This window comes from Pristiophorus japonicus, chromosome 1 (assembly GCF_044704955.1).
Source record: "Pristiophorus japonicus isolate sPriJap1 chromosome 1, sPriJap1.hap1, whole genome shotgun sequence".
NCBI lineage: Eukaryota > Metazoa > Chordata > Chondrichthyes > Pristiophoridae > Pristiophorus > Pristiophorus japonicus.
This window is the reverse complement of record NC_091977.1, coordinates 428,066,450-428,084,203: the sequence shown is the minus strand read 5'-3', so window position 1 is coordinate 428,084,203 and position 17,754 is coordinate 428,066,450. Positions and strand designations below refer to the sequence as shown.

General features: G+C 39.5%; 1 protein-coding gene across 1 annotated transcript; it reads left to right on the top strand.

Annotated features, from left to right (window-relative positions):
* Window positions 1-3,384: 3,384 nt before the first annotated feature.
* ube2v2 (ubiquitin-conjugating enzyme E2 variant 2) lies at window positions 3,385-17,465 on the top strand. Its single transcript, XM_070892512.1, has 4 exons — window positions 3,385-3,492; window positions 11,186-11,325; window positions 13,825-13,950; window positions 16,202-17,465. The coding sequence occupies exons 1-4, from the start codon at window positions 3,477-3,479 to the stop codon at window positions 16,346-16,348; spliced, it is 429 nt and encodes a 142-aa protein (XP_070748613.1). The 5' UTR covers window positions 3,385-3,476; the 3' UTR covers window positions 16,349-17,465.
* Window positions 17,466-17,754: the final 289 nt, after the last annotated feature.

Here is a 17,754-nt window from a genome sequence, read left to right as displayed (position 1 = left end):
CTTTTACAACCACCGGATGTCCCAAAACACTTTACAGCCAATGAAATACTTTTTGAAGTGTAGTCATTGTTGTAATGTAGGAAATTAGTTTACTATGTAGTAACTTATCAAAGGCCTGTTAAAAATTCAAGTATATTACAACTACCACATTACCCTTGTCTATTTGTTATTTCTTCAAAGAATTCAATAAGGTTGGTCAAGCATGACCTTCCCTTTTGAAATCTGTGCTGTCTATTCTTTATTATATTTTCAGTTTCTAGATGTTTTTTTTATTGTATCGTTGAGTAAAGATTCCATTATCTTTCTTACCACTGATGTTAAGCTAACAGATTTATAGTTCTCTGAACTTGTTCGATCTCCCTTTCTAAACATAGGAATAATATTAGCTGTTCTCTAGTCCTCTGGCACTATACTGTTTTCTAATGAATTTTCATAATTATATAATAGTGCCTCTACTATCTCTTCTCTAGTTTCTTGTAGTATGTGCAATGTAATCCATCTGGACGAGGGGGTCTTATCCTCTCTAAGTTTACAACTTTCTAAATGGCAACAAAATCATCATGTAAATGTTAATTACAATTAAAATATGGACTATGGTACCAATTACACCTACCACAACATTTAATAGAAATTAAAACCAAATATCTAAAAGTGGTCAGTGAGTAATTGTTAGGAAAGAGATGCCTGGTTGGAAACGTACTGAGTGGGTTCCCCCAGGCTTTAGGAATAGGACCTCTATTATTTGTACTATCTATTAGTGACCTGGATTCAGAAATTCAGTGCAACTAGCCAAATCTGCAGTTCATACTAAACTAGAGGATGCAGCTGAATCAGAAGAGGCAGCCAAGGATCTACAGTATATATTTATGAAGATAAACTCTGTTAGTGGGCAGACCAATGGCAGATAACATTCAATGTTAAAATGTGTAAAGTATTGCATACTGGAAGAAAATCAGGCAGGTACTCCACGAATAGTTTTCAATTAGCTAACAATGATGTTGAAAGAAATGTGGAGCACTTTACATGTTTATTCACTATGGAGCAGAAATCAAAAAAGCAAATAGAATACTAAACTATATAGTCAAATCAGTAGAATACAAGTTGAAAATATCATACTAAAACTGTACAGTTGAAACCAAAGCCTGGGTATTCGGTCCAGTTGGAGGAGAATGGAGTGGTCAATATTGTTAAAAGTGGAATAAAGATCAAGGAGGATGAAGAGATACAGAAAGTTGTAGTCACAGTTGCACAGAATATTATTTGTGACTAACTTGTGCAGACATTTTTGTGTTATGTTTTATTATTTCACTGATGCCAACTGCCACCCAGTACCTAACCCAGGGGTGGCATTTTTTTTGCCAAGTCCTGAATTGGACAGGGAGAATGATAGAAATGGGACAGGGGACAGTGAGATCATAGGCTTTTCTTTGTTTGCTTTATTAATGATAAATTCATCGAAAATCTTAGTAACTAAACCCTTGTTATCAAGGAATGGAGGAGGGAATGAAAAATGGAGTTCAACTTTAAAAATCAGACATTCCGGATTAACTTGTTTTTTTAGCCTTATCTCCATCATAACCTATGATGATAGTTTATTTTCAATGTGTAATCCATCAGTATAAGGGTAAATTATTTATCCTGCAGTACGCTATCCCATATACTTTGCACATAAGGTTAAGCTTCAGTTTATAGGCAGTGCGGGTTTGTAATTAGAAAGAAGCCCAAAGTGTAGTACTTAGAATTTCATCATGTTTCGGTGTGTGACATCCAGAAGAAAAGCAAAATGCCCCTTCAAGTGACCTAATTAGAGTTAGTTCTATTTTCCATTTCTAGGTTTTATCTTTAGTCCTTTTCATTTTAACCTTTTGTGATTCATGGACACTGCATGGAGCTTTTGTTTTTATTTCTCCAGATTGCAGTGTTTTAATATAATACTTTTGTTTTAGATTCTTTGAGCTTTTGTAGTAGACTTTTGTCAAAGGCTTTCTGGAAGGCTAGATCACAACGATTTCCACAGTCCAATTGATATGTCAAATAATCAAGTCAAGGAGGTTGGTGAGGCAGGATCTTCCTTTTCTGAAGCTGTGTTGGCTGCTGTTTATAGACAACCCCAAGTTTATGCCACCTGTTATTGATGTAAAGCTAATAGTTTGTTTTGTCATCATCTTTTTTAAATGGGTACTATGTTGGGTCGTTTCCAGTCTAGTCAGACTTCCCTGGCATCAGCTCGTTCATAACTGACAATATCTAATAAATTTCAACCTGAGTCTTTCTTAGTACACTGGACTATATATCCATTCCTAGGATTAGTTGTTTCAAGCCCTTAAAGGATATCCAACTGATTGCCATATAAGATATGAAGCCTACTTTCATTATATTTGTGTCAGCCATGGCTCAATTGGTAGCACACTGCGACAGAAGGTTGCGGGTTCAAGTCCCACTCCAGAGACTTAAGCACAAAAAGCTAGGCTGATACGTCAATGTAGTACTGAGTGCTGCTCTATTGGAGGTGATGTCTTTTCGATGAGATGTTAAAGCGAGGCCCTGTCTGCTCTCTTAGGTGAATATAAAAGATCCCATGGCACTATTTCAAAAAGCAGGGGAGTTATCCCGATGTCCTAGCCAATAATTATCCCTCAATCAAAAAAAAAACAGGTCATTATCACATTGCTGTTTATGGGAGTTCGCTGTGCACAAATTTTCTGCCATGTTTCCCACATTACAATAGTGACTGCGCTTCAAAAGTACTTAAATGGCAGTAAGGTGCTTTATGATGTCCTAAGGTCGTGAAAGATGCTATATAAAGGCAAGTATTTCTTTCTTTATATTTCATTGCATTAATCATGCTACTGGTATCTTTCTGGTAAATGTGTGTAGGAAGCAATCATCAAGTATATTAGCTACTTTAATATTCATCTTCAGTTTTAGCCCCATTAGGTCATGCACATACCCCAAAATTAGAAAATGTGTTTGGAACAGGTGAGGGAAAGACAAAATTGAAAATAATTCTCGAGATGTGGGCGTTGCTGGCAAGCCCAGTATGTATTGCCCATTCCTTGTTGCCCTTGAGAAAGTGGTGGCGAGCCTCCTTCTTGAACCGCTGCAGTCCTTGTGGTGAAGGTGCTCCCACAGTGCTGTTTAGGGGGGCGGGTAGGAAGTTTTGAAAAGAGTGAGACTGATCATAATCCATTTAAATAAGGTCCTATGTCGATTTTTTTTAAAGCAGTAATCAAAGTAGGTCACGATTAAATCCGAAGAAATGAGTGGAAAGTTGGCAGGTGTGCAAGAGTGAAACAGCCGCACAGATCCGGATCAGGGAGGGGAAGGTCAGCGGCTGGAAGCTGCAGCTGCCAGCGCACATGCGCCCGCGCCCTCCCCCGGCCCGGAAGTGACGCGCGCGGCTATATGTGCGCGCTCGCGATCCTCACGTGAGCGCGGCGGTGGCGGCGCCGGCTTTTCCTTGGGCTCCGACAAAGATGACAGGCTGCCGAGGTCCGAAGGGAGACGCGCGGCTTAACGCGCGGCCCGGGGACACACGCAGCCAGCTCAGCACCGGTGTAACGTGTCAGGGGGAGGCTTCATTCTGCATTGTGTGAGCTTGGGGCTCCGAGCAGGCTGGGCTGGGCTGGGCTGGGCTCTGGCTCTGGCCCTGCTCCTGCTTGGCACCCGGCCCGGCCTCGGGTGTTTAGTCACCGCCGGAGGTGGGAGGGGGCAAAAGGCGACCTGACGGTCGACCAGAGTCTGTAGCCTAAGAGCCGCGGCTCTCGCTCACCGTTCAGGCGCTACTCTGCACGGCCCGGGCCTGGCGCTCCCCGCAGGGTGTGGGCCGCAGTCTGGGAGCGGGAGGACGACGGGTTGAGGCGCTGTTGTGCGGCGGCCTCCGCTCGGGCGCTGGCTCCCAACTCGCCCCGACTGTTGCCTTTCAGACCGGAAGCTGCATGTTGTGTGGCGGTGACTCTGTCTGATCAGTCAAAGCTTTTTAAAATGTGTAATTTGAGGGGTTTCCTTGTCGTATGTTTGCAATAAATACACACCCAGGCCTATATCTGCAGTGTGTTTAATTTATTACCTCGTCGAAAGCCCCGACCTTTTTTGGCCTTTGCGTGTTTGGCCTACACGCCTTTCGAGCCACAGAAATATGAAACATTGTTTTACGTGTTAGATTTCAGGGTTATTGAGTACTGCAGACTCTGCTAGTACAGTTTTCGGGTTTGCTGTAATGTTTGGAGCTCAAGTATATTTACAAACTCGTGACGTATATAATTTGCAAATGCAGCTGGAGCTGTATTTAGTGTTCAGACTAAAGCTAAAACTTTGCAAAATTCATAACTGCTGCATTTGATTTATTTTTGTATGAGTTTCATGTCTTACAAACTATTTGTCGCTATAGTTTAATCGTAATCTGCGTATTTTTGTGGGCAACCGAATGTGTTGCGATTTATGGTGGACTTGCGGAAACTTCATGTAGAATAAACGTTCTAACTCATTGGTCAGAAAGTAACGAATTTACAATAGTAGCATGAAATGAGAAGTTATATTTGGTTTTGTAACTTTTTTTGATGCATCGTTTTAAGAAATGTGCTTTGCGATATAATTTACATGGGGTATTGCAGCACCCATTCAGTGTAACAGCTGATTCAAGTAGTTTCCTATTTCTGTCGTCTCAAAGTATGCTCCATCACGGTTTAATTTTCTCTGTCGCAGTTTGATAAGTGGCAGGCAAGTGCTAATGTCAGTCTTGGGCGGGAATAACAATTGACATTTCTGTAACTTCATTTTGTAGAGTTTGACCCCAAGGTGGATTCAGAATGTTAGTTTTAGTAAGTAATTGAAAATATTGCAGTGTAAAGTCTTGATTGATTCTGTCTCTGAAATAGCTGCTATTTGGCTGTAATCTGCAATCTTTTATTCATGGAGAATTCAGGTGCCATGTTTGTTGATTTGCAGTAAAATAGTGTTGGAGTCAAAACTCAAATATTTAACCTTTTCAGTGATGTAGTTTTTAAATTGTGTGGTTGTTGCTTTTGTCCTAAGTGGCTGATACTTGAAACAGTCCATAATTCTTTAAACAGAGTACATTGCTCAAAGATGCTTTTTATTGTTTTGCCTTGTTGAAAGCATAATTAATTGGCTGAGCTGCACAGGAAGGATAATGGCTGTTTGTGGAGAATTGAGGTCTGTATACTGAAGAATCTATTTTTTTTCTTCCCTTTTGGAGCCTAGTGTCCTTCCATAAGTATTGATAACCCAAGCAATAGACAGTAAAAATATTCAGGCTAGTTTTATAAAATGTTACTGTTTCCTCATTGAATTGTTTGGAGGAAGAATGCATGGAACTGGGAAGGTATAGTTTATTGTGTTGGTTTATAAACTGGGCAGTTCTGAACCAAACCAGTACTGATCTTGCAGTGAGGCTAAATTGAGTAGTGGGGAGGTTTTAAACGAGTAAAGCATGGGGAAGAGCAAATAAAAATTGCAGAATTGATGAGGGAAAGGACAACTATTGGTAGTGGAGATAGGTAATGAGTTAAGCAAGATAAATTAGAGTACCAGTAGGTGGTGGAAAGCAGTCACCCAAACAGCGTAATTAACTATACGATACGCGACAAACTTTGCTGATGTTCCCTACAATGAGGTTAAAGGATGATCTGAGTCAATGAAGGCAACTGACAGGGACATGAACTGTTATTTCTCCAGTAGGAGAATCCAGATCAAGAGGACACACCGTTTTGAACTTAGCTTGTTAAATTTAAGTTTCTTCTGTTGAGTCCACAAGATGATAGATTATGAATTAATTGAGGTTCTTAAAAGTAGCATAGGTACAAAGTGTGTCGAAGCATTTGCAGGTAGGGCAGGAAATTGGGATTAGAAAGGTGTAGGGCATCTGAAACTCCTAAACCCCTGTCTCCCCACACCTTTTCTGAACTTCAAACATCACCTTGAAAAAATGCCTCCTTTTTCTAGGAACAGGAATAATCTTCTTTCAGTCTTGTACTTTCCTCCAACTTGGGACTCTGATCTATAAAATGATTTTGAAAATTTGTTACATGGATGGTGCCACCTCAGTATTGTGAATTTGGATGTTAAAGAATTATGGACTGTACCATGTATATTTAATAGCCTTTACCTGGATTATGCTAGTGTTTACAAAAATGATTTATGATGTCTCTCCACTTATGCTAGTGGATGTCCATTGTGCTATGTTGTGTTGCCACAATATTTTCATGTAACCTATGATCTATTTGGTAAATTGGGTAGGTACTTTTGTCAACACTTGGAGTTCTTTTAAAAGAAAATTATCAAATGGCACAGGTTAATTGTTCATAAATTGTTGAAGTATTGGTAGTTGAAGCATTAATCGTGGCATGTAGGTGGTATTTCTGAAGCCTGTAAGGTAGTTTGATGTGGCAGCATCCGTTCTGCTTTTGGTGGAGTAGGAATGAAACCACCTATTGGTGCTGTTAGTTATATTTTGACGTAGCTTTCTAATATAAGATCGTACTAAGTCATTTAGAGAAGAAACCTTCAGTAGATCCTGTTGTGGGTCTGGAGAAAAGGTTGATCAACTCCCAACCTCCCTTATTTTCTGTCGATCAGTTAATTTTTTTTTTACTCCATGAAGCTTCCAATTCATCGTGACATTTGTGGAGGAAATATTCTTGCAGTTTAACTGGTTCCATGGCTGCCTACAGAGCCTATTGTAGAATGAACAGAGTTGACCTTCAACCATTGTTCACTTTTTTTTTAGTTGGGCAAATCTAACATTGGCATTCTTCATGAGCATGGCCCGTAAATTTGTCACGTCAAAATAAAGTGGTCTTCCAGTTGATCTGCCTCCGTTTGCATTAGGGCATCCCTTCCCATTCTTGTGGTCCCTAGCTGACGTTGATAAACTACGGCAGTTTTGTGCCAAAACTCATTTCTCTTCAGATCCTTCCAATCTCGCAAAAGACAGACTAATAAATTAATTTAAAATAAACTCATCGTAATTTATTTTGAAAGAAAGTCAGTAGAAGCTGATGTCTCGACCAGAATCCAAAATAAAGTTACCACGCTTGTTCAGAATGATTTAAACTATATCCTTCCATTAAACTGAAAAAATTGGGGAGGGTGAACTCTGTTCTTGGGTCCTTTGCTTTGCCACCTTGCCAGTATAACTCTGTACATCCCTTCCCAGAATGTTTCTCTCCATTCACATTTTTTCAACTGTTTATCTAGTGGAGTTATGTCAGTAGCTTCCTTGATTCACGTCAGAATAATGAAGTGCAAGTTTTTCTAGCACCACTTCACATCTCAGTTATTTAAATGCAATAACTGAAAGGGAATGGCAGCCATTTTGTGCACAACAAAATGCCACCAACATAATGGAGATAAATAACCAGTGCCACATTTTGGGATTTAAAAAAAAAACACATCTGAATAAACATTCGTGCATTAGGAATTAAAATTCCCCATCCACTTGAGCTCAGCAGGAATTAGCTTCAACTAGCTCTCACTTGTGTGGGAGGGGATGGAAGCTGGTTTTAGACTGTTGGAGAATCAGGCATGAAGCTGTTGACTTCCTGTCTGGCTATGGAAAAAAACAAATGTGGTTTCATTTGGCAGAACCAAGCAAAATAAGGCTTTCTCGTCTTCAGATGAGGCTGGTCAGATAAAGATAAAAGGCTGACTGAAAAAGTGAAGTTAGTCTGCTGACAGGGTAGCGTGTTTTGTTTTCCTATACTACAAGGAGGTTTAATGAATTAAGTTGGTGAGGTGAGATTTACTACAAGTGTTGCTCTATATTTTAAGTTGAAAATAAACCTGTTCAACCTCTTCTCACTATAAAACCTTTTGGAAGATTGAGGACATGCATGTGAGAATGTAATATCCAGTTCAAAGGGAGTTTAATTGTTACAACTGTTGCTCATGCTATCTTATGACTAGATATTGAACAGTGAAGGTAAATACTTGTATCATAAGGGATTTGAAATGTACTTGTAAGAATATCTAGCAGTCTGAACATTTCTGCCAAACATTTTATTTAAATGGGATTGGTTGAGGGAAGGACAGTGGGTGAATTTCCTGCAAATAGTCTAATTTTTGATCACCAGCAGACTGAGTCTTGGTTCCCTCAGTAATGCACTAGATTGTAATCTTAAATTAGATGCCCAAGTCCTGGTGCAAAGCTGAAAAGCACTATGGCCTGGAATTTGCGGTCAAAAGCAAAGGATTTTGCTGGTTGCCCTGAAGTAAGCTTTGCACAAAGCTCATGATCTGTCTTGAAGTTTGGGTTTTCCAATGAGTAATTCAAATCAGTGGAGTTTAGTGGGGATCCCCAAGTGTGAGCTGCTGTGATGATAGCAAGCTGTCTAAGCAGCCAATCAAAACACAGAATTCTCAGACAGCAAACAAAGTGAATAAGCTCTTAAAATTTTAACTTTAAAAAAAAAAGTGAAAGCAAAACAAAGATTGGGGTGTTCACACGGGGAAAAGGCAAACCTGAAAAAGTTTCTTCAAATAGGCAAATTTGAGACCACAAAATTAAAATGAGCTTTTCAGGGCCATAACCTTTTGTCCAGCAATCAATATGCTGTTAAAACCCCAGTTACACCTAATTCCTTTGGGTCTAACTTTTAGTGGGGAGTAACAGCGGTATTAATGCGGAAGAACTGAAGTTTTTTGTGATTTGAGCGATTACATTGCCAGCTCTTTCGGGTGTGACAGCGCGGCCTGTGTCAGTAGTGCATGACCGACCGCAACTTCAGGATATGTGCATGCGCCAAATCCCCAAGTTGTGAGCAGTTTCAAAGGCAAAATGATGGCAAACACTTGCCAGTTTGCAGTCATCTGGATGGCAAATTACAGGCCATGTTGATCCATATGAGTGCTATAGACTGAGCCAAGCTGACCTGCAATGAGCCTCTTCCACTGATTGCTGTGACAATTATTCTGTTTAACCTTTTAACAGTAATCCCAATAGCCATTGATACCTCAATATATCTTATGTGGCCTGGCTATGGTGCTCGCTAATGCTTTTCACAAGGGTGCCTCCTGAGCATCAGTGACATCTAGTTTGGTGAGCATTCCAATTTACCAGTCAGTGAAGAGTGCAATAGAATCTGGAAGATCTTCAATTGATTTAAGTTTATCAACACATTGTTAAAAGCCAACTACACATTGCACTGAATTGTGGAGGAGATTTTTCATTGCATTGCTTTTGTCTGAAACCATGATCCCTTGATAGAGCCAGAGTGAAGAAAAGTTGCTTCTACTCTGCCCAACAATGCTTCTTAACTCCAGCTTCAGAGTACCCTTGTTGCACTGATTTGCTTTTACACCCTTCACGTATCCTTCAGCCAGCCATAAATTGCATCTGTCATTTTGGTACCAAATAGGGAGAGAGAAATGTGAAAGGACAAAAAATTGGCAGCTTTAGAAGAGTTGCAGTTTGCTTAGTTTCTCATTGTGGAGTTGTATCATGAGTCACAAACGCTTGGATATTTTAATTAGAACTGTCATTGGCTCTGAATACATACATTATAAACCACAAATCTTGTAAAGCTGTCAACTTGAGCAGAGGCTACATTGATGTTGGAAATGGGGGGGGGAGAAAACTCAGACTGGTGCAATGAGGGAGTGTACTTGTGAAATATACAGACTAGGAAGGTCCAAGGTAAGGTACTGAGTGTTGATTTAAGCTGATCTTTGCTTGGGAGGCAGTGGGATGCATAACTAAACTCCGTTTCCCTAGACTAGGGTCAGAAGAAATAATCTCAAGTTGCAATGCTGATCACACATACCTTGCTGATCTATGGACACTGCAAGAACAGGAACAATCTTGCCTCTAGTTGATCTGCTTTTAGATTTGCAAAATGGCTACTGTCCTTGGAACTGTACCCTTTCAGTAAAGAGGTTTTGGAATGGAGTGACACTCCATTATTTCTTGATGCTGAGTGGACTGAAATTTAATAAAAACAATGCAAGAAAGATTAAGCAGCCATAAGTGCTAACAAGGTAGAATAGCAATGAATACTTAAAAGATGTCAATTTTTACAATCGTAAGCAGATAAAATAAATGTGGCATTGAAAGATCCCAAAGGTGACATCAAGTAATCAAGAAAAACAAACAATGAATTGTTTTCTATGTTCATGGAGGAAGTTTTAGGTAGTGTCTCCAGCATAGAATTCCTGGGAAGATGGGATTATAGAGACAATAATCCTGTACTAAAATAAAATTTAGTTAGGGGGTTGAGGACATTAAAGGAAGGTGAGGTTTAACACACAAGCACAATATTGCAGATGCTGGGAATCTGTCAGGCAGCATGTAGAGAGAGAGAAACAGAACATTTCAGGTTGGTTCTGATGAAAGATCATCGGCCTGAAACATTAACTCTTTCTCCACAGATGTTGCCTGATCTGAGTATTTCCAGCATTTTGTTATTTAGCTTTAACAACTTTATTCAATTTATTTAGTTTTTAGAATGAGTTCATAGCAGTTTAGGTTACAATTGATATTGAAGAAACACAAATGTTGATGCATGTTTGCAGATGAGTGAACTTTCCTCTTAAACTCAAATTTGACACCGAGCTGCGTAAGGAGATATTGGAACTAAAAGCTTGGACAAAGTAGGTTTTAAGGAGTGTCTTAAGAGCAGTGGGAGCTTAGGGAGGGAATTCCAAGCTTCAGTAAGTGGTGAAAATACACAATTGCAGGAATCTATCTGGGATTTTGTAAAATACATCCTGAAATTACTTTTGACCCCTGTAGGCAAGTAATTACTATGTATTACACTTTGTACACTGAGTTTATTGCTGGAATAAATTAACAAGATGTGATTAAGAAACTGCTGGATTTTCCAGTTGAGATGTTACAAATTTTAATTACATATCAGAGCCATACATATTTGTATTTTATGTAACAATGCTATTGCATAAAGCAAGAATATTAATGTCATTAAATCGCAATTTCTGTGAGCAAGTCATAAACACTTTTTTTTTTAGTGTAACTTTAAAATTTGCAGACATAACTTGGGATTGCACGTTCTATATTGTGTTGTGGTTGAAAGGGCATATAGATATGTTTAACTTGAAGATGGGAAATAGAAGGTAGTTCTGGTCTTTTGATTTTTTTTTTGTTTACAAAGTATTTCAGATTTTGATGTTGGCTTATGGCTTAACTAACTAACTGTTTTATGTTGCATAGTTCCTCGCAATTTTTGTTTGTTGGAAGAGCTTGAAGAAGGCCAGAAAGGTGTAGGTGATGGAACTGTGAGCTGGGGCCTCGAAGATGATGAAGATATGACACTCACACGATGGACAGGAATGATTATTGGGCCACCAAGGGTCAGTAAATTACTAAGTAATGTAGAGTTCAAATACTATTTTCCAGATGTTATACCTTGGGAAAATTGTGCTTGTGTTTTGCACCATTTTTTATGTAAATCAATGCTAAGGGGACCTTTCTGAAAAATAGCTGTGAACTCCTGTCGTGCTGTGTAATACTGTTTAGTGCTGTATTGATATCTTAAGCCAGTGGCTGTAAGGTTTGAAGGTAGATGGTTAGTGCTTTATAGCAGTGGATCTCAAACTTTTTTGGTTGAAGGACCCCTTTTCAACTCTTAGTAATCACGGCCCCCCCCATCTAAATTATAATACTTGTAATATGAAAGTGCTGCACGTGAAGTGTTTTAATAATTCTCTTAAGGAAACAGGCATTTACTTGGGTATTAGTGAGGTGTGTGTGCTGGCTTCTCACTGCAGAGTTTATCTATCCTTGATGTGGTGATTGACTGTTTCAAGCTATGCCTGCTGTTCACTTTCCTACTTACAATAATTTTAAGTTCTGTCCTTAAACTACAGTGCATCTACACATTTGAATTACAAACCTTTATTTAATTGAAATTGGCAACAGCTTTAATTTTAATTCAAAGAAATGAATATAAAAAGAATTCGAGACGATAAGTAAAACTCAAATACAGATGCTTGAGTGATTTGGGATCGTCTGCTTCACACCGTCCACCGACATCCACATCAAACAAACTTGTTCTTTTTGCAGCCATGGCGTTCCCAGCGTTTCAGGAACAAGTCCTTGCATTTCTAGCTCTCAGCCAGTCCGCACCTTGCTGTCTCCAGCCAGCGACATATGAACCGAGCTCTCCTCCCCTCTTCTCTTTTCTCTCCCCCCCCCCCCCCCCCTCAAAAAAAAACAGGCCTGATGGGATCCTGCCCCCTTAACAGCCCTGCTCCCTCCACTGCTCATCTTTTTCCAGCATATTTAATCAGTGGTGCCACATTCACAGGATTTTGGCTTGATTCGGCCCAACAGTGATTTCAATTTGGCGGCATTAACGATCTAAGAATATCCCACGCAACTGGTTCAGGGAAAAAGTTTGCTCAATTAATTAAAAACCTTCCAGCAGATTGCATAAAGCCAGCAGGAGACTCTCGGTGAATGATGGTGACTCTCCCTTGGTTGAAGTTTAAAACATACAGACTACGGACGAAACTTTTCTATTTTTCAGTCTCCCTTTGCCGCATTGCCAGCCAGCCAACCTACGTTCTCTAATGAGGCCATTGATAGGAACCCAAACATGTATTTTCTGGTTCCCACCTCCTCCCCGATCCTCAAGGTTCATTTTTACAGTTTGCAATTTTTCAGAGATCTTCAACCAATTATTGGTTCATGTTTCATGAACCGCCAGAGTTCCTCTGCAGATAGACCAGAGTTTGAGAACCACTGCTTTCTATAAGTCTTTGGGGCCTTGGGCGGCCCTCATTTTGATGTCACTAGGCCCCCGAAGGACCTGCTGAAGGCAGTGTGTCCTCAGCCATGGAAAAATCATCCCCTTCTCGCACTGGCTCCCTTTGCTAATGTTTGAGGGGGCTGGTTGAAGGGCCTGCACATTGAACTGTCCTGAATCAGCTCCTGTGTATGTATGCATCTGCTAGAGCAATGATGGCAGGTAAGGGTTCTGACTGGCTATTGGACAAATCTAGCTTTAATAGATTGGAATCCAGACTAGATAGTTTGTAAAACTGGATTGCCCTTTCCTGTTTTTTTTTAATATTGCTTCTTCCATATTTTTATTGCCTCTTCCATAGGGAATGTAATGAACTGGCCAGTGCTACTCCTATATTCTCATCAGTTCGTTACGCAGCTGTCACCTGCTCCATGTTCAACTGCAGACCCATACATGCATCTATCCTGGTGTCCAAGGAATCCACTAGCTGCATCTATTCCTTGATGCCTCATTGGCAGCCTTGACATAGGATTAGATACTGTGCCAGCATTGTTTTAATTGGCAGATCTGCATTGTGCCCTGTGGCTTTTCAGTCAATGGCAAGAATCTTCTCTCGACAGCTACAGTTGAGTACCCATCAACAACTTTGTCATTCTCCTTGCCACTCATGCTAAATGTCCCATAGGTGATCCTCACTAACGTTCAGCACTCAATTGCAGATGGGGGGGGGGGGGGGGGGGCGCGGGGGGCGGTCACTGAGCTGATGCTTGGTAGAGGGGAAGCAATGGTCCAGTGGGTGCTAACTATAGGAGGAAGGGAGGATTAGGGTTCTTGGTCCTGTGGCTGCTGCTCCTTTTGGTGTTGGGTTCATCTGAAAGGAAATGGAGATGTTGGCACGTGTTATAAACGGCAACGTCTGAAGCAGTTTTCAAACAAATGAAGAGGTTAAACCTGATGGTTCTTTATGCCAACAGATTGCAATTGCGTAGCAGTGTCTGGCTAGACTTGATGCAAAAGACTTCCATGATAATTGGTAACTTTTGGTCTGTGGCGTTTGCATTTGCTCTCTAAAATAGTGCAAATTCTAATGTTTTTCTTTCAGACTTGTTTTGAAAACAGAATATACAGTCTGAAAATAGAATGTGGAAATAAATATCCAGATGCACCTCCGACTGTTAGATTTGTAACAAAAATAAATATGAATGGAATAAATAATTCCAATGGAATGGTGAGTAAACTATTACCTAATTGCTTTAAACATTTGTTTAATGGTATATTGGCAGCACAAGATATCAATTTTTGCCTTTTGACCTATTTGTTCATTTCTCCTTCCTTCTGACTCTTTGTTTGAAAATGAGTTTTGTTGTTTGCTCCCTTAATTGAATCATGCTATATGTTGGCACCATCCTTAATTAAGCACCTGGGTAGGTGATCATGTACATTTTTGTCCATGCTGTTTTGAAAACCATCTGTTAAGAGTAAATCAGGGAAGGCAAGGATGACTTGCTTCCAATGTTTTCCTCTATCAATGTGGGAAAGCACATGTTATGTATTTGGTAGTGTCCAGAGATGCAACTTTAATAGAGTAGAACAGTTGGAATCTACATGTTAAACAATAGTGTTGCATAACTCTGCTTTCCTTGCATTTCTCTTGATTCCCTGCATTTCTCTTGATTCCCTGCAACACCGCCCCCCCCCCCCCCCCCCCCCACCACCCCAGCAAAATTAAATATCAGCTTGGCTCAATTGGAAGCATTCTCATCTGATTTTGGATTTGACCATAATCGGGCTGGCATTCCATTGCAGTACAGAGAAAATGCTGCAATGTTGAAACTGCTAACCTTTGTATGAAATGTCAAACCAAGGATTCAGGTAGGTATTAAACTCTACTATTCAAAGAAAAGTAGGGTGTTGTCTCGGTCCTGGCTGACATTCCTTCCTTAACCAACCTACCAAAAAAAGATCAATTGGTTATTCAATTTATTGGTGCTTGTGGGATACTGTTGTACAAGCACATTCGCCTACATAAATCACTGCACCTCCAAAGTGATTGTGTGTGAAGTGGTTTGAGCTTTTTGGATGTGATCAGGTGTTGCATAAATGCCACTGATAAATCAGTGATTTATTTTTGGATAACTAATTTATAATTAATTCCCTGCTATGTTGTCCTATATGTTCTTAATAGGGAAAATAGGAATGATCAAGGAGAACTAGTACATAATTAATAGATAACAAGATTACAGTCCACCACTTTCTGCCGCCTGGATCTAATCAAATAATCTTTCTCTAAATCTTGTTGCTGAGAGCATGCGGAAAGCAAGCACAGGCAGTGGCAGGAGCGTGTGGCAAACCAGACTCCCCACCCACCCTTTCCCTCAACTGACAGACTGCAATTCCTGTATTGGACTGTTCAGTCATCTAAGAACTGAGTGGAAGCAAGTCTTCCTCGATTTCGAGGGACTGCCTATGACCACCTGCTCCACGGGAGGTTTCTGTCCTCCTTGAGCTCTCCTTAGGACACCTGTGTTACAGTGTGACAGTCTTAAAGGAAGTAATACAAAGAAGCTGACTTGCCTTCCTTATTCCTCCCCTCTTTTCTCATTGTTGTAATTGTGATCAGTAATGCATCATGTTGAGAATTGAGGGCAACTTGTATCCTACCATCCCATGGTGTTGTCTATTGGAACTTGTGTGCTGCTGCATCATTGTGATTTCCTCATTCTCCCCAAATCTCATGACTGCCACAGATAGTACAGAGGAATTGGTGAGGAAACATGACTGCATTGTGAACCTAATTGTTAGGATTAAAATTTGGTCCAAAACAATAGATATTTTACACCTTTTTTAGAGAATGACTAAAATGCAACTCTTTGGTTAAGCCAAATTGTATTTTTCTATCTGATCAGGTTTTGACAGTTGTAGGTAAGTGAAATCCTTTTCATGTGAAAGAAGTTCATAAATTGTACAGCTACATTAAGGAATTAGAATGATTTATCAAAAGATTATTTGATTAGATCCCAGCAGTCAAAGTGGTGAACTGTAATCTTGTAGTGAGGTTAATTTTGGGGACTTTTGATAGAGTTCAGCAAAACTAAAATTACAGAATCGATTTATTCAACTAACTAGTTTCAATGAAAACTGAAATTTGTTTAGGCAGAACTCTTGACTATCTGATCAGAAAGTTTCACGTTCCTTTTTAGAACCCTAAATCAGAATTTTGTATATTCATACAAAATGTGTCTCCCCTTTCTCTCCTCCCTTCTCCTCCTTTCCTCCCCTTTCAACCACCACTTTCATTGGTTGACCCAGCTACAGAAGTCTGGCAAGCTTTCATTCTTTTGACAGCTGTAAAGGATAAATTTAAATTTGCTGAGTGAAGGTTACTATATCTTTAAACTGTGGTTTTGTGACTGATGGATAATAGCAAAAAACCCTTTAAAACTCTACGTGTATTGTACACCACTTTATTTTTCTTGCAGGTGGATTCACGTAGCATACCAATTCTATCAAAGTGGCAAAATTCCAATAGTATTAAGGCTGTACTTCAAGACCTACGGCGTATGATGACGTGCAAAGAGAATGTGAAGATTTCACAGCCCCCCGAAGGACAAACTTATAGCAATTAATTTTAACAGATCCAAAACCTTCTCTCAAAAAAACCTCACTTCCTATTCATGTCTTGTCAATTTTCCACAATATTAAACACCCACAAAAAAAAGACCTGGATCTCTAAATCTTAATGTATGCCCTCAATAATGTTCCCAGCCACAAATAAATTCAATGGTGGTGCAGAGTAACTTATTTTCTCAAGGCAATGGTGATATAAAAACCATTTGGAATCTTGGCTTTTACTTGGATGGGGGAGGTGTAAAGATGAGGGTGTGAAACCAAGACATTTTTTGCCTGATCATAGCAGATATGTATGTTACGCAAGATTATTGGTTAATAAAGGCAGTAGTTGATGTATATAATGGCATGCTCTGGAACTTCTCGATGAAAAAGAGCTGTATTAAAAAAAAATTTAGGTTGTCATGTATGTTATGCAAACTAAACTCATTCAATAAGAATTGTTGGAAGTTTTTGCTCATTATTTTGCTGCATTGTGGTGCAGATTAATTGTAATGTCTGTGTTGAGGATTGTTTTAATATTTGTATTTATGAAAATGACTCTGTTAAGCAGCTCTTGTGTATCAAGTAATGATATTGCGTTTGTTTACAGTCTGATTCTACCAAAACACGCATTTGAATTTGCGAGAAAAGGATATCAGTGTATAGTTAGGACTTTCTAAGATTAAAGTTAGTCTTGAAGATGTGAAGATGCAGTGAGATGCTTTTCGTTTCAGTCTCTGGGTAATTATTGTTTGACTTTTTTTTTTAAAAAGGTTAGTGGTAAAATCATTTAGATGGTTACAGTGAGAACTTTTTTTATTGATTTCTAGATTGATCTTCACCTTTTCAAAACAATTTTGTTGTCCTAGAGGGCAAAGTGACCTGTTAGCTGAAATGTACGGCTGTCCAATTTTCCCTTTTGAATCCAATGGACAAGACACAAATTTCTCAGACTAAAAGCTGCTAATGATCCTGTCAAAAGAAAATCTGATAGTAATATAACTATCTGAAGTTTACTTTCTCGTGGGGGTTTCTCACCAATTTGCTGTAATTAATAAGACTGTTTCCCATTCAAGTTTGTGAGAACTTAAGGTGGGTGTATTCATTTAATAAACAGTACAGTTTAAAACCATGCTTAATCTTACACTTTTTATTTTACAGACCTTGGTGATTTTGCCACTAGTTTAAATTTTTCTCGAAGACTGTTTTTTGGGACTCTGTTTTCTTCTCTTGCCACATTGGCTAGTTCATCTTGGGGAATGGTAATTGCTGACCAGGGATTGAAACTGCCCTGGTATTGTACTACATCATACAATGTGTTTACACACTGATGCATCAAGGGAGGCTTCCAGAGCTAACTACTATTTACTGCAATGTACTCATCAATGATAGAACTGATGGTAACTGAGAATTGTCTGTTGAA

Coding starts and splice junctions, on each gene's coding strand:
- ube2v2 (XM_070892512.1), top strand. Junction 11,326..13,824: donor TGATTATTGGGCCACCAAGG/GTCAGTAAATTA, acceptor TTTTTCTTTCAG/ACTTGTTTTGAAAACAGAAT. Junction 13,951..16,201: donor TAAATAATTCCAATGGAATG/GTGAGTAAACTA, acceptor TTTTTCTTGCAG/GTGGATTCACGTAGCATACC.